The sequence below is a fragment of the Cibotium barometz genome, chromosome 2, assembly GCF_041138505.1.
Source record: "Cibotium barometz isolate CiBa-2024 chromosome 2, ASM4113850v1, whole genome shotgun sequence".
Taxonomy (NCBI): domain Eukaryota; kingdom Viridiplantae; phylum Streptophyta; class Polypodiopsida; order Cyatheales; family Cibotiaceae; genus Cibotium; species Cibotium barometz.
In genome coordinates, this window is record NC_141047.1 from 22,811,939 (window position 1) to 22,827,887 (window position 15,949).

The 15,949-nt window shown below is 45.6% G+C and overlaps 1 protein-coding gene across 2 annotated transcripts in view; it reads right to left on the reverse strand.

Moving 5' to 3' along the window:
• LOC147640824 (P-loop containing nucleoside triphosphate hydrolases superfamily protein) overlaps positions 1-15,949 on the reverse strand; it is a 78,081-nt gene that overhangs the window by 29,651 nt on the left and 32,481 nt on the right. For both annotated transcript variants that reach the window (XM_086815861.1, XM_086815851.1), the window contains exons 5-8: positions 11,575-11,765; positions 11,198-11,408; positions 10,800-11,064; positions 10,362-10,678 (exon numbers count right to left, since the gene is read on the reverse strand). In XM_086815861.1, the coding sequence (XP_086671987.1) occupies positions 10,362-10,678; positions 10,800-11,064; positions 11,198-11,408; positions 11,575-11,765 (984 nt within the window). The remainder of the gene's footprint in view (positions 1-10,361; positions 10,679-10,799; positions 11,065-11,197; positions 11,409-11,574; positions 11,766-15,949) is intronic.

Genomic DNA, 15,949 nt, shown 5'->3' on the forward strand with positions numbered 1-15,949 from the left:
TCCTCCTCCGGCGAGTTCGAGCAGATCTGTACCTGGTTGGTATTATCAGACAGTTCGTGACTCTGGGTTACGTGAGCTTCCTTCTGCTCCTCCGCCTGGTTCTCTTCGGCGTTCTTCCAGAGTTACAGGGAAACAAATTCATGAGGGCAACATGTTTGTTAATTATGCTCTTATGTCTACAATCATTAATGGTCCTTCTGATCCCACTTCTGTAGACGAGGCTCTTTCACATGAGTCTTGGCGTCATGCTATGCAGACAGAGCTGGATGCTATCGAACGGAATGGCACTTGGATTTTGGTGCCTCGGCCTCTGCAGCGTAAGGTGATTGGTGTGCGTTGGATTTTCAAATCAAAGTTCCGAGCTGATGGCAGCTTGGACAAGCACAAGGCGAGGTTGGTTGCCAAGGGTTATGCTCAGCGCCCCGGTGTCGACTTCGATGAGACTTTCGCTCCAACGGCCCGAATGACTACCATTCGCACCGTTCTTGCACTTGCAGGACATCATAGATGGCCCGTTTTCCAGATGGACGTCAAGTCGGCTTTCTTGAATGGAGAGCTTACACAGGAGGTTTATGTTGATCAGCCGCCAGGATTTGTTGTTCCGGGCAAACAGGATCATGTGTACCGGCTGAAGAAGGCTTTATATGGTCTAAAGCAGGCTCCGCGGGCTTGGTACCAGCGGATTGATGAGTTCTTTCAGAAGCTCGGCCTGCGCCGCTCTCATGCAGATTCGAACCTTTATATCCTCCTTGAGAGGGGGCTGATTGTTATCATTGTGGTCTATGTTGATGACCTCATCTTTACAGGTTCTTATTCTGTGCGGATCCGTTCTGTTATGGATGCTTTGGAGACAGAGTTTGAGATGACGGATCTGGGCCTCTTGCACTATTTTCTTGGCTTTGAGATTTGGCAGACCTCGAAGGGCATTTTCTTCTCTCAGCAGAAGTACACTCGGGAGATTCTCGACAGATTTCAGATGACTGGGTGCAAACCAGTATCTTCTCCTTTGGATATTGGTGAGAAGCTTTCTTCACTTGATGCTTCTCCAGGGACTGATCAGGGACAGTATCGGGTTCTCGTCGGTTGTTTGGTATGGTTGACCTACTCCCGATTGGACATATGCTTCGCAGTCAGTTTATTGAGTTCCTTCTCATCCAAACCCCGTCAGCAGCATTGGCGGTGTGCTCTCAGAGTTCTTCGGTACTTACGTGGCACTCTGGATTTTGGCATCTTTTATGGCCAAGGACGCACTCTTGTTGGATGGTCTGACTCAGACTGGGCTGGAGATCCAGATACACGGCGTTCGACCACTGGTTGTGTTTTTTCACTTGGGTCTGGAGCCATTTCTTGGAGCAGTAAAAAGCAACCTACTGTGGCGCTTTCCTCTACCGAGGCGGAGTACCGTGCAGTTTGCTATGCTGCATGTGAGGCGATATGGTTGCGGAGATTATTGGAGGAGCTTGGATGTCCTCCTACCGGATCTACTCTTCTTTGGTGTGACAATCAGAGTTGCATCGCCATCGCCAAGAACCCTGTGTTTCATGCTCGTACGAAACACATTGAGATTCAGTATCACTATGTTCGTGAACGGGTTCTTGCTGGAGATTTGCGCTTGGAGTATTGTCCTTCCGCGGAGAATGCTGCAGATTTGTTCACCAAGCCGGTTTCTCAGGCTTCCTTGGCTCCTCATCTTCGGATTCTCGGAGTTTGTTCAGCATCTGGTGCTGAGAGGGGGTGTTAGCACTTTCATCCCCAGTTTCTGCTCTGTATGGTGCCCATTTGGTCCCCTTTTGCATGGCCCTTGCTTGTGGGCTGGCCACCCCTTTTTTAGTATTTTTCTGGGATTTTTCCCAGCCATTCTGGCATTTTTCTAGGGAGCCATGTCCAACAGCTCCAGTCGGCCTGTTTCTATGCTCCAGTCGGCCAGCTCTTCCCCACTATAAATAGTGGGTGCTGGCCTCTCATTTTTCATAGAGTCTTGTACTTATTTGCTCCCTCACTTATGAGACTATCACTGTCTCTTGCTTGGGACTGTTTTTGTCACGTAGGCTGTAATGCCTGTGATGACCGACGGCAGACCGGATGGCCATGTCCGGGGTTCAGTGGGAGAGGACGCCCGTGCGGAGTCATGGGCGGCCAGGCTAGTGTGGACGGCAGGTCACACACTATATAGCTTGGGGGATGAGGGGCAATCCTCATTCTTCCTCTATGGCTGGGTGGTGAGCCAGAGGCCGTCCCCTCTTGTGGTAGTGCCCGTAGCGGCGTTACGGGAATGTAACACTGGTATCAGAGCGTGGTTCGATGGGATTGTCAGAGCCCGCGCGTGACCGGGGGACCGGAGCCCACTCGATGGTTTTCGACCATTCGTCTCCTTATCCTTATCTCGAATGGAAGGTGTGGAGGGAGGCAGCCATGGAAGAATGGAGGGGAAGAACTCTCTCCGACTCTCTCTCTCCCCGTCACACACAGCAAGCAAATTGTGAGGTAAGCTATTTTCGTTTTTTGCTGCGTTGAAGCTTGTGTGCAAAAGAAAAAGAAAAATTCGTTTTCTGTGTGGAAAGGGCGGCACAGCCCCACTGTCTGTGACTTGCTGTGTATGGCTGCTTTGAGGATAAGGTCGCCTTTATACTGTGTGTGGGGGAGGTGGGGGGGGGCGAAGAGCAGCCCCACGGCAAACACCAGCCCCCTCACGACTTGAAGCTGCTGTGAATGGCCACCAGCCCACGATTGATGACCAGGCGGCGTTGACCCGTGTGTGGGGGTGGGGGGCGAAGCAAGCCCAGGGCAAAAACCAGCACAAGGTTCTGTGCCGACTTGCATGAGCGAAGAAATGCGTTGAGCCAGCGAAGTCGACGCCTGGGCACTGCATACGCCATTGTTGTTGCTCACGAGCTGGTTCAAGTCGATGGACGGTGTTTCTCGGGCGCCCACCGCACCACTATGGACTGGCCCTGCCGGAGTCTGAAGGGCGGCCAGGCCAGCCAGCCTTAGGCGGCCAGGCCAGCCAGCATAGGCGGCCAGGCCAGCCAGCATAGGCGGCCAGCTAGGCGGCTAGCCAAACGGCCAGGCCAGCCAGCCTTAGGCGGCCACAGCCAGCCTAGCCAGGCCAGCCAGCCAAATGGCGGCATAACCACCAAGACCGGCGGCCAGCAAAACGCCAGCCACCAGCAAACGCTGCAGAAAAAAAAAAAAAAAAGAAAAAAAAAAGAAAGAAAAGGGTAAAAAAAAAAAACCATTTTTTTCTTTTATTTATATTTTTATTGTTCATTTTTATGAAATTAAAAATGGACCTCTCGGCATTTTTTCTCGTGGATCGAAGCATCCCGGAAGCGTCCTTCACTCCCTACGGGCGGGCGGCCACGCCCGAAGCGGCGAGGGCCGGTTCGTCGGCCCGTTATTTTTTTTATTTTTTTTTAAAAAAAAACACAAAACAATGGTACACCCCACGCAAACAAACCCAACACGGCCGTCGTGCCGTGTGGCCGTAGTGCCTGTTTTCCACGAGAGAGACCCACCGCACACGACCGTAGCGTCGCGTGCTAAGAGAGAGACAAATCCCACGGCCGTAGTGCCAAGTCCTTCGAGACAAAACCGTTCTATGGCCGTTGTGCCTAGTGAACACGTCTATGACCGTAGCACCTCGAAATGATTCGTGCCGTAGTGCACATGCTTTGCATTCATGGTGTAGTAGACGAATATATGTGCCGTAGCACACTAACCCCCCACTTGGAGTTATATCTTTGGAAAAGTGTGGCACAGTCGTGCCGTAGTGCACCCTGGCCATTTGTGGCATAACGCACTTGCTCGTGCGGTAACGTACGTCTAAGGGTGCCGTAGCGTGCCCATGTCTGCTGAACCATTGATAGTCTTGCACACACAAGTCATGTCATGGCGTGCACATGCTAGTGTCACGTTGAAAGTGCACTCATACCCACATTGTGCCGTAGTGCACTAGAATTTTTTTTTAAGGTGGCAAGAAGGAAATCGATGGTAATGTTCTCGCGTAGTTCGAGAAGTATTCGTTGACAATACATAAATACATGATTAAATTCTCTCTGTTAGTGGTTTAACCATGTGGTTTACCACAAAGTAATATGAGAGAAGATCAGACACATTGTTCTTGTTGAAAGTCCACAAGAAGAAGTTCGTGACTCCAATGTGCTTAGACCCAATGAAAAATGTTTACTTGGATGTGGTCCATTGTGACGAACAAATGTAGTCCGTAGAGACACTTTTGCAAGCGCAGTCTTGCCATGGTCATGACTTCTAAAATTGGTCAATGGCATTTAAGATAGCTGGGATTGAGGTCGCGTTTATCAATTACCTGCTAGTAGCCTTGATCAACTCTGGGAGCGTAGCCTCGCCACATTTCAATTTCCACTTTTGCGAGCGTCGTCTTGCTAGAGTTAAACTTTTGCTAGACAAACAAATCTGAAGGGGTATAGTCTTGAGATGTAATGCTCAATGCCCTTATACAATTTGATCGAAGAGAACTGTTCTTAAACTTACTAGCATGGTTTTCTCTTCTTTTTATTGCCATGCGTCGACATCCCACTGCTCGAGAGTTTGTGGTGATCTTTCGAGGGGGAAAAGAGCCTTTTTATATGTCACATCAATTGGTTTGGTGGTAATTTGATGGTATGGGACATCAATTCTCACGGAATCGATTGTAGTCTTGGTGGAATGGGACGCCAAGGCTTGTGCATGTAACTTGACTCTTTGGCAGGTCTGTATGTACACTTGTCCGTAGTGATAAAGTGTGCAACATAAAATTTGACCTTTGAAAATTACAAATATAGCCATGAGTTGGGATAAAACCCAGTTACAGAGTTCGGAGAAGCTCTAGGTAGCAAGACCATGATGGTGTACTAGTGCTAACAGAGTGATTTAGTTCCGGAGTGATCTAAATCTAGAGGTTAGCAGTAAGACTAATTTGGTTGGACAGTTTCATGCATGGGGGACGCCCTATAGCATTTTGCAAGTGTAGTCTTGCCTATGTTCAACGTAAGTGTGCGATTGTGTGAGCACATTTTAGTTGCTACCATATGAATTTGGGAAATATATTACTTTCCTACATAAGCAATTGTAATATTGCATGATCGGCTATTTTGCTTACAAAGTTCATGTGCGTGTAAACCCTATAAGTCGTATGACCCCTGGGAAATGAGTGGAGCATTTCTAGGATTTAAAAAGGTTTTACATGGCAATAGTGAGTAGTATCTCACTCCAGATGAGCCTGGTTGTTGTTAGTATCGGATCCGACATATGAAGTGTACATAAACTCGGGCTGAGTTAGGATAGGAGGCTAAGCCGGAGAGCTTAGTGGTAAATCCTACTGTATCTGGTGAGTTTTGACTTAACCGGAGTGTTAAGAAGTAAACTCAAAGTCTGGGGCTGAACCGGAGTGTTCGGAGGCAGACATATCTTTTGTTAAATCGAAGAATTTAGCAAAAGATGAGCTTGGCGTGAACCATGGTACCCAGGAAAAAAGCTCTTCACACTAAAATAGTGCACAATAATTTTAGGGTGATAAAAATCCATCGCAAGAATGTTTTACAACTTTCCATAGATGATAGATGAGACCATGTACTTTACGGAGTTAAAGTACATAGGTGGTGACTTCGGCGCCACATTTTTTGTAGGAAGTCACCAGTGGTGTGGTTAGGTCAGCCGAGACTCCACAAGACCTATGCACTAGTTTTTAAGTTGACCTCTATGATAAGGACGTCCAAAAAATTCGGGTTGTAATACCAGAGATTGTACTGCAATGTGCAATGGAGGGGTCAATTTGTGTAGTCACTTCTTAGCAGCAAGTGACTTAAGCATCTTGTTATAGATGACTGTATATGGTACTCCCACTCGGGGGAGGTACACCATTGGGTACGGAGTTACTCACAGACTAGTATGGAGCTACTAGTGTGATGATAGTGGGTATGCAGTTACTTACTACTAATACATAACTGCTAATAACATTAAGATCCTCGAGTGAAAGATACTCTAGATCAACATTTTAAATTACCGAACCACAATCCATGAGTATCGAGGTAGTCATAAATATGTTGACGTTGCTCAAATCGAGGGACCGATTTGTTCGATGGTATGAATAAGCAAGGAGAGTGGAGTAACTTAAAAGTTACACGTCACTAGTCCTAGTGAGTTGTCGAGGTCATCCGTAGTTTGATGATCCCCTCTACCTATCAGACAACATTCAATTTTGCAAGCCCTGGCATTTAATCCGTAGTGATTATGAGTTGGGTGTGAGATATGGTTATGAAGTTCTTACAAGAGTACTCGTTTATTTGCTAGTCATTGGTTATAGCTTGGTAGAGATTGCCACCTGTGATGGGTAGGTAGCTTTGCCGCTATGATGAGGAGGCAGCAAATAATGTTCTCATAGCTATACTTCATACCAACACCAAACAGGGATAGGATGAAATTCCTAAGTTTATCATCACGAAGTACTGTGATGTTTGCATTTATATTGAATGTATGATGTAATGAGACATTGGGCTTGTGTAATTACCATCAATTATCTAGCAACCTATGGCTTCGCAGCAAGCTCAGTCATTATCTGTGGATTGATAATGTGGTTATTAGTAGTTTGAAATTTTTTGATAGATGGTACAACCCACCCAAATGATTCATAAGTGTGTAACCGCTTATGAAGGGTAATAATATGCAACAATAAAGCACTTTGTTACAAATGTGAAACCACTGATCTGTTGCAAAGCAGTTTATCAATAGTACCACCATATGTGCGTAGACACTATACCACATCTTCGTTGCAAGATGTTTAAAAGTTTCTTGGAAGGACTCAAGAATAAAATATAACGGTCTAGATTTATTCTTGGACCTATGACACTAGCGCGTAGTCCGCTTGAGAGTAGAGTTTTTGAGGACAAAAACCTTTCTTGAGGGAAAGGAGGGATATCCTCAAATATCACATAAACTGGAATAGTTGTGTGAGTCCAGACAATACTGGAAGGGATGTGTCTGGTAATAGCAACACAGAGTTGTAAGTGATTGGATGTAACTCCAGACACCCGTAGTGGTGCAAGAATCTTTATCAAACATCTCCACCTACTATACGATCTGCCTCCGCAGATATAGTATGGCATAAGAGATAGGAAGTTTGATTGTTATATTTGAAAAGAAATTTTCAAAAGTTACATTTACTCTGATTTGAGTTGAGTTTAACCATCCGTAGATTGATGGTAGTTGAACTCAACAAGATTCTAGAGCATATGCTTGTGCAAAGATTGGCTCTACTTTATTTCTCCTATGGCCGTAGAGCTTTCCAAGGAGAAGTTTTAACAAGTTGGTGATACAACATGGTAGCGTAGTCTACAAATATCTAGTAGTATAGTCTAAGAACTTACGCTACTAAAATGCTCTCCAGTACATTAGCTTCTGCGCTAATGACATGATGCAAAATCAAGGCATGAAATTTGCCTTGGGGTTTTGGTTGAAATACCAAATCATGGCTTGTGTGAGCATGATCCCGTCTTTACAGAGGTCTGGCGCGCTGTACGCGTACGCACTTTGTCACAGCCTCGCCCACCTTCCTCGCCGGCACGTAATGCTAGTCCGGAGAGACTGGCCGTAGGTGCGACGGGTAACGAGGCGAGAGTTAGTCCAGACAGGCTAGCCGAGCCTTCGGCGTATAGTTTTGATAGTCCAAGTGCGGGTCACCCTGGGATTCAGAAGACCTATGCACTAGTAAAAAGACAGTTTTATTGACCTGGTTTGTTTAAGAACGTCCAGACTTATGTGCTGAAATGCAGTAAGTGCCAAGTCAATAAACATGAACGTCTTAAGGTTGGAGGACTACTCCGTCCACTGGAGATTCCTCAAGGGAAATGGGAAAGCATTTCCATGGATTTCATTACCGGTTTACCCAAGACGAGTCGAGGGAATGACTCGGTGTGGGTAGAGGTGGACAACTAAACTGGCAAAGTTTATTACCACAAAGAAAACTGTAAAAACGCCAGAGTTGGCAAAACTCTTTATTGAACATCTCTACAAGCTATATGGCCTGCCCGCAGATATAGTGTCGGATAGAGATAGAAAGTTCAACAGTCATTTTTGGAGGGAAGTCTTCAAAAAATTGGATACTACTCTGAGTATGAGTATGGTAGATCATCCGGAGTCTGATGGTCAAACTGAAAAAGTTAACCAAATACTCGAGGATATGTTGCGTTCTTATGTAAGTAAGAAGCAATCAAATTGGGAAGAATATTTGCCCATATTGGAGTTTGCTTATAACAACTCCAAGCATTCAGCGACGACTGGATTTACACCATTCATGTTAATGTATGGATTCCAGCCGAGATCTCCAATGGCTGTAGGCCTAGAAAAGGAGAAGATTCAATCTGTCAAGGATTTCCTTGAAGATATGAATGATATGCTCAAAGCTGTACGCGAGAGCATTCGTAGCGCACAGGATCGCGCTAAAACATTTGCCTATAAAGGACGCAGATAAGTGACCTTTGCAAAAGGTGACTTTGTATTTTTAAAGGTTCCTGCGCAGTCAGCAACCATGAAAACGGGAAAGTGTGATAAACTTTCTCCTAGATATTGCGGTCCTTTCAAGGTCCTTAAGATATTGGGGACGTAGCCTACAAACTTGAGTTACCGGAGAGTTCTCAAGTTAATCCTGTCTTCCATGTCAGTAAACTGAAGATATCAGTTCACGGGTTAGAGAATGCAGTTTCTCCAGAGATTTTGGTGGACTTGATAGAGCCACCAAAGATACCACATGAATCTGAAAAGATTCTATAGTATCGTGACAGACAAACCCGACATAAAGTGTACCAGGAGGTACTTGTTAAATAGACAGATATAGGGATGAGGAGTAGCAACCTGGGAACGCCGTAGTGCAATTTCCAAAAGGTTTCCCCAGTTTGTTTTCGAGGACGAAAACTCTTCTTAAGGGGGGGGTAATGTCACGTAGGCTGTAATGCCTGTGATGACCGACGGCAGACCGGATGGCCATGTCCGGGGTTCAGTGGGAGAGGACGCCCGTGCGGAGTCATGGGCGGCCAGGCTAGTGTGGACGGCAGGTCACACACTATATAGCTTGGGGGATGAGGGGCAATCCTCATTCTTCCTCTATGGCTGGGTGGTGAGCCAGAGGCCGTCCCCTCTTGTGGTAGTGCCCGTAGCGGCGTTACGGGAATGTAACAGTTTTGGTTCAGTATATTCAGCATAGTTTGCTCCATATCTCTCTCTCTCTTGCACTCTCTGTTCAGCACATTCTAGTGCCACTCTGCTTCCGCTCTGTGCACTCTTTCACGAACTGGCTAATTATCCGCTGAGTATCACCTGTTTTGGATATTCATGTGCATAAACCCCGAGTCCCGACATTATTGACTTTGTCATTTGGCCAGACTCCTAGGCAAAGTTTTACCCAAGGATCTGGATAACATTTGTACAATGCTTAAAAGATAGGGGATTATCCAAACTACAATTGCATTATGCATTGGCATGTTGCTTTGGCACATGCTTTGCGCGCGTGAACTTGTTTTCTGGCGTGGACATTGCCTAGATTTAATGCATGTGAATGTCCACGCGGTCGGGGATGCCTAGGAACCTCCGTGGATGCATATGCACATAGACTTGTATGGACCCGACAAGTGTATCTATGTGTTTTGTAAAGGTAGCTACAAGTGTTTTATTACTATTGTGAATGGTGCAGGTTCACACTACAGGGAAATTTCATAAGAAGGGCAGACAACTTATTAATTGAAAGCCCCGTCCCAAATTTTGGCCATATGTATTGGGCATGGGCAGCTTCCTGAAAGCTGTGACAAGTGTGATAAAACCCATGTGCAAGGGTAAGGGTAAGCATGTAAAGCTGGGCATCCCCTTCCTTCCTCTTCTGTACATGCAAAAATCAACCTACACTCTTAATACTCTTGATAATCTAAGCTCTCCTCCCCGCAACCAAGCTCTTTGGACTTATTTTGTTTGAGTGAACAAAATGTTTGTAGCGGGGTAAGGTCCATTACCATCAACTTCATCGTGAATAGCATAGACCATGTCTGTCTAAGTAGCACATTTTTAGACATCAAGCACACCGTGCTACACCTGTATAGGGCACACTCAACCATATAACTAAAGGGCAAAGCCATGTCCACTTTAGTATACACAAATTTGAGAACCTCAGCACCTACTGAAACCTGGATAGATCTGGAGATTGGTTGATGGTTCATAAAAGTCAGAAGGAAGGTGGCCTGGAATTTGGAAACTTCCTTTGTCTTTTGCCCAGCATTTATCTTTCAAAGAGTCGTTATAGATCATCGACCAAGGAACATAGGGGAATAAAAAACACACAAAAATGCTGTCAGACCATTGTGCACCTTGTTTTCTTGGTCCTTAGAAAATAGAACTTTTCTTCTCATTCTCCCATTCTGAAATTCCCTTTCTTCTGTGACTTCTGTGGGTACACCCTTGGCTCCAGCATGTGACGTCCTTGCATTCTCCTCTTCACTACCACTCTCCTCCTCCTCACTTAGCTCACGATCATTACCTCTATTGCCAGTTGCCTCGATAAATGCAGATCTTGTCGGAGCTGCCCCTCTAAATAGCTGGATAAAACTTTGATTAAGCTTCTCATCCACAGAATACTTTGTTTTTTGTAGTGTTTTAACCAAAACCTCTCCAATATCAACAGCACCTGGGCGAAAAAAGGCTTGTCAGCAGACACCCCAAAACACCTCGATTCTAGACTAAGAAGGTAAAACAAAACCCCAGCATTAGACACCATAAGTGGGCAACACAACAGAATAATGGCATACTCTCTTTCTGTGCTTTGTCTTCACCACCCACTTCTTCCCCTCCATTCTGCTCCTCCAGTTTTGAAAACTGCACTTGATGGTCATTTATGTTGACATACACAGCATCTTTATCATAGAGCAACTCTCCCACATCCGACATAGGTGCATAAATGAGCTTTTCCTTTTCTCTAAGGCCATGCTTCTTTGCGGCAGAGGGAAGCGGGCATGGATCAGGCAATGCATTAACACTCCACAATTTATGATCACCAACACCAGCAATATGCACCTGGCAGCAGACAAAAGCAAGAAGAAATTCCTAAGCAGCAGAATTTTTGTAGATCTCCATTGATGTGTAGACTTTAGTTGGATAGCTCCTCGGCCCATGCCAAAGGAAAACTTCTTAGTGGATCTAGGACAACCTGAATTCCTTTCTTCATGTTGCATCCTCGGAGGTAGCCATAAATGGTAACATTTCGATCGCACTTTGGATCCACGTGCACTATGTCTGGCGGGGTGACATCCTCAAAACGATCAGCAAGAACATACGGATGGGTTGACCGCCACGATAAAGGCCTAAACTTTGCCACTGAGATAAAGCGTGCTAGATTATGGATCTCACGCTTGGGGTACCTACAAAAAGTTGGAAAAACAAGTGATACCATCAAAGAGGAGAGATGAGATAAAGCTAACAACGGTTTCAATACACACACATATACATGTGCATATGTCTGTGTGCGTCCATATGTGCAGGGGTGTGTGTGCAATCACCAAAACAAATAGAAAGATATAAACTTACTTCCCATGAATGAGTCCAGACAAGTAGAAGAGCTTTGCCCCGTCGTAAATCTCCGTCCAAAATCTGTTCTTTAGACGCTTTTTTGTCTTACGAAGCTGTTTCACATCCTTGAATTGATCAAGATGTGTTAACACCCCCATTATTTTCGGAAATCCATGTACTTGTAGAATGTTCAAGTACTCAAAAGTTTCCTACAAAAACAATCTTATCATTTGAACGTGCTCTATTGAAGCCCCAAACAGAGTATTCAAAATAGTAGTTGATGAAACCACTATCTAATTAATTACTCAAGGTATGGTACAGCACAGCTATCCATGAGGAAGGACAAAAGAAACAGTGGAAAAACACATCTAATTGCCTAATAGTGATCTCACCCAAGGCATAAGAATCCTGAAGAGATTCAGGCAAAGAGTGTCTAAAATAAGTATATGTATCAACTGATCGGTCAATAAAGACTCGCTGATTTCTATCATGCCAGAGAGTCCATAGTGCCCAGAATCTTGTCCACGCAAGAAACTGTGAGTAGTCTGATAATTCATTGGAATGTCTACCAAAAAGCCAGAATTGCTTGGAAAAAGGATGCCGAGGAAAACGAGCCTTCAAATATCCAGAAAGCCTATCAAGAAGAGCACAAGAAGACGGACAATGCCAAAGCAAATGAGGAACCGTTTCTCGTGCATGATAGCAACCTATAACAATGTGGTGAGGCAATGTGTCTCTTGGCTAGTAGTATACCCACATGAAGCACCCCAACCAGGCATCTCCACAGGAAGAATCTCTGTTTCAAAGGGAGTTTATTTTTCCAAATTCCATTAAGGCATGGTTTCCACCAACGCAATGGCTTAGATATCCGCCAAAGCTGATTAGCATGCTCAGCAATCCATGGGGGAGGAAAGCTTATATGCTTTGGCTAAAAACTGATCAAATGAGATAGGCTTATAACTAGGCAATTGTCTATCTAATTTCCAATCCATTAGCCTGTTTTGTGCATTAAGCAATGGGACAGGTTGTATAGGCTCCATTATTTGCATAATCTCTTGACATATTGGTCTGTGATGCATGCCCAAATCATATTGACAATTTGCTTGAGGAAAGCTGAGAACCTATCCATTCACATCTATAACATCCTGAACATATCGAATACCTTTGGTGGACAGAAAATAAGCCTTTCGAGGTTCCAATAATGCTAGTGGTTCCTCAAAGACTCTGCTCCAATGTATACTTTCCAAAGCCAAAGAGTTTCCAAAGTCAGCATTCCTGCCATACCAATGCAAGTATGAGAGGATCTGTTTCCAATCCTGAATAAGCCTAGTGGAATACGCACAGCCACGTATTTTACCATCAGAAAGTCCTAGAACAATGTCCAAGTGTGTAGGGATCTAGTTGCCAAATGCCAAGGTTTGCATATTTGCACATAAGGTGGCCAACATAATTGCCCATGGCTGTTTTTGTTGCAGAAAATCAGCAATCATAGCGGCTTTTCTGGCCAACACATGATAATGTATGTTGAGAATATTCAGACCACCATGAATCTTAGGCGTACAAACAAGTTCATATTTCAATAGCCTGAGTCATAGTCACAGGGGAGGAGGTGAGTGCATTGAAAAAGGAACTGGTAGCCGTCAAGAACACCGAGAAGGAAAAAGGGGAGATCAATGACAACACTCTCATGGCCATCAAAGAAGAGATCTCCAAGGAGATCACAAAGGACATGGAGGGAAAACTCGAAGCCAAGCAGTCAGAATGGGTTGAAGTGGTGAAGAGCCACTCCCGAGAAAGATGGAAAGCTTCTATGCACGAAGCTCGGCTACAGGGAAGAGGACCCTCTCCCCTTCACCAAAGCATGGAGAGCCGGGAAAGACTCAACACGCAAGCGAGCCCTCATCCTACAGTTTGCAGGAGAGACGGAGAGTGTCACCTTCATGAGGAAGAGGGTGATTCTATGAGGATTACAGGGAGATCCCATCTATTTGGATGACGACCTTATAAGGTTGCAGATAGAACACAGGAAAACAAGCATGCCGAGAGTCCTACAGGCCCGAAAAGAGGGCAAGAGAGCATTCTATCGCGATGGCCGTGTCATCATCGATGGCAAGGCCACCAATTAGCGCCAGGTGGCCTATGGGACATCGGCTATGGAGGATCCAGATTCACAAATACACATAGCAGTTTGGAACTGCAATGGAGCACTTTGGACACATCCTGGGAGGATAGAGGAGGTCATGGAGGGATGGGACATCATACTACTTACAGAGACGCACCAGAGCCCACAGAGGGGGCTACCCAAAGTAGAGGGCTCTCAGTGGGAGTTTACATACAAGGGGACCACACGACAGAGCATATCGAGAGGATCTGGAGGTATAGCAGTACTCTTCAAGCGAGAGCTACAGGAGCGCCTACAGGTGGTAGCACGTGACCAAGAGGCTAGATACATGTGGATCAGACTGCAGCTCTCGGCAGACAGGGTGTTATACATTGCTCTATGCTACTTCTCTCCTAGAGGATCGAGATATGCCATGCCAGCAAAGGAGGAGAGTAGAGGGGAGGATGAGGACACAGGGCCATTGGGAGAGTCACCATATGCAACCCTTTCAGATGAGATCATACACTACTCCAACCTGGGGGAAGTCCTCCTTATGGGGAACTTCAATGCACGGACACAAAGCCAACAGTGCGACATTTATGATTTCGAGAACCCCGAGGTGATGCACACACTAGAGGTGGAGGACACGGGAGCTTGCAGGGTGTCAGAGGACATGGGGCCGGATAACACCAGATATGGTCATCACTTACTTGAGCTGGGATCTCGACACCATCTCGTTATTTATAACGGGATGAGACAGTGGCAGGATTCAGGAGCACTGGCATGCTTTCCACGATCGGGAAGGGGGGGTGGGGGGGTAGCACAGTGGACTACATCATGGGGTCCATGGAGACCACACAGGCAGTGACATCTTTCACCATCCCCCCCTGTCCTATTGGTGCGGATCACACGTACCTCTTACTGTCACTGGCGAGCTCCACACCAGCACCCACACAGCCCACACAGGCATCGCATACAACTTTCTACTTCACCCATGACTTGGCAGACATATATGAGCATCGTGAATATGACGGGCTACTCCAGATGGATCCCCTATCACCTCTGATGGGGAGAAAACCAGAATTAGGGTTAGAGTTCATTCATGGGAGACATACACAGACAAGCAAGGGAGAGAGAGAGTTGTGGGGATAAGTCAACTCATCAAGTATATGAGTGTGTGACTCCCCTATCACACATGTATATTGCACTAGTACACATAGTGCACTTAGTACATTAAAAGTACTAAGTGTACTATGTACTATAACTTATGGGCTTGTACACACTATAAGGGTGGGCATAACGCCTTTACCCCAACAACCTCCCACTTAAAGGCAAAGTGCCCTTAAGTAAAGGAAAAGAAAAAATCAGCATGTACATGATAATATACAAGGCCATATCAAGGCTGAAACTGGCCTCATCCAATGCCCATCAAGTGTCTGCAATGAGCAAACCGCTCCGGAGGCAAACTCTTCGTCAACAGATCAGCCGGGTTGTCATCCGTGTGAATCTTAACAAGCTGAATTTGCTTGTTCTCTATCACCTCTCTGATGAAGTGATACTTCACATCCACATGCTTCGTCTTTGCATGAAAGACGGGGTTCTTTGCCAACTGGATGGCACTCTGACTGTCACAATGCAACAATGGAATATCCCCTGTATAGCCCAAATCAACCACTAACCGAGATAGCCATAATGCCTCCTTGCAAGCCTCTGTGGCTGCAATATACTCGGCCTCTGTAGTAGATAAGGCTGTGCACTTCTGCATCCTGGATATCCATGACACAGCACCTCCTGTGAATGTAAACACATAACCGGTAGTAGACTTCCGGTTATCTGGATGACCGGCATAATCCGAATCCGTGTAACCATGCACTAATGCATCCTGTTTGCCAAAGCAAATGCACAAATCCTGTGTGCCCTTCAGGTATCTCATGACACCTTTCACTGCTTCCCAATGCTTCTTGCCAGGGTTGGCCATGTATCTAGAAACCACTCCCACTGCAAATGCAATGTCCGGCCTAGTAGCAACCATGGCATACATGAGACTGCCACAAGCTGAAGCATACGGAATCTTGGCCATATCAGCCCTGTCTCTATCTGACTGTGGGCTGTCCATAGCACTGAATTTCACATATGGAGGCAAAGGAGTACTAGCTTTCTTCCCCCCATCCATATTGAACCTCTGCAAGACTTTGCCAATGTATTCCTTCTGAGACAAATACAACACATGCTGATTTCTGTCCCGAAGTATCCGCATACCCAAAATGTGATTTGCATCACCCAAATCCTTCA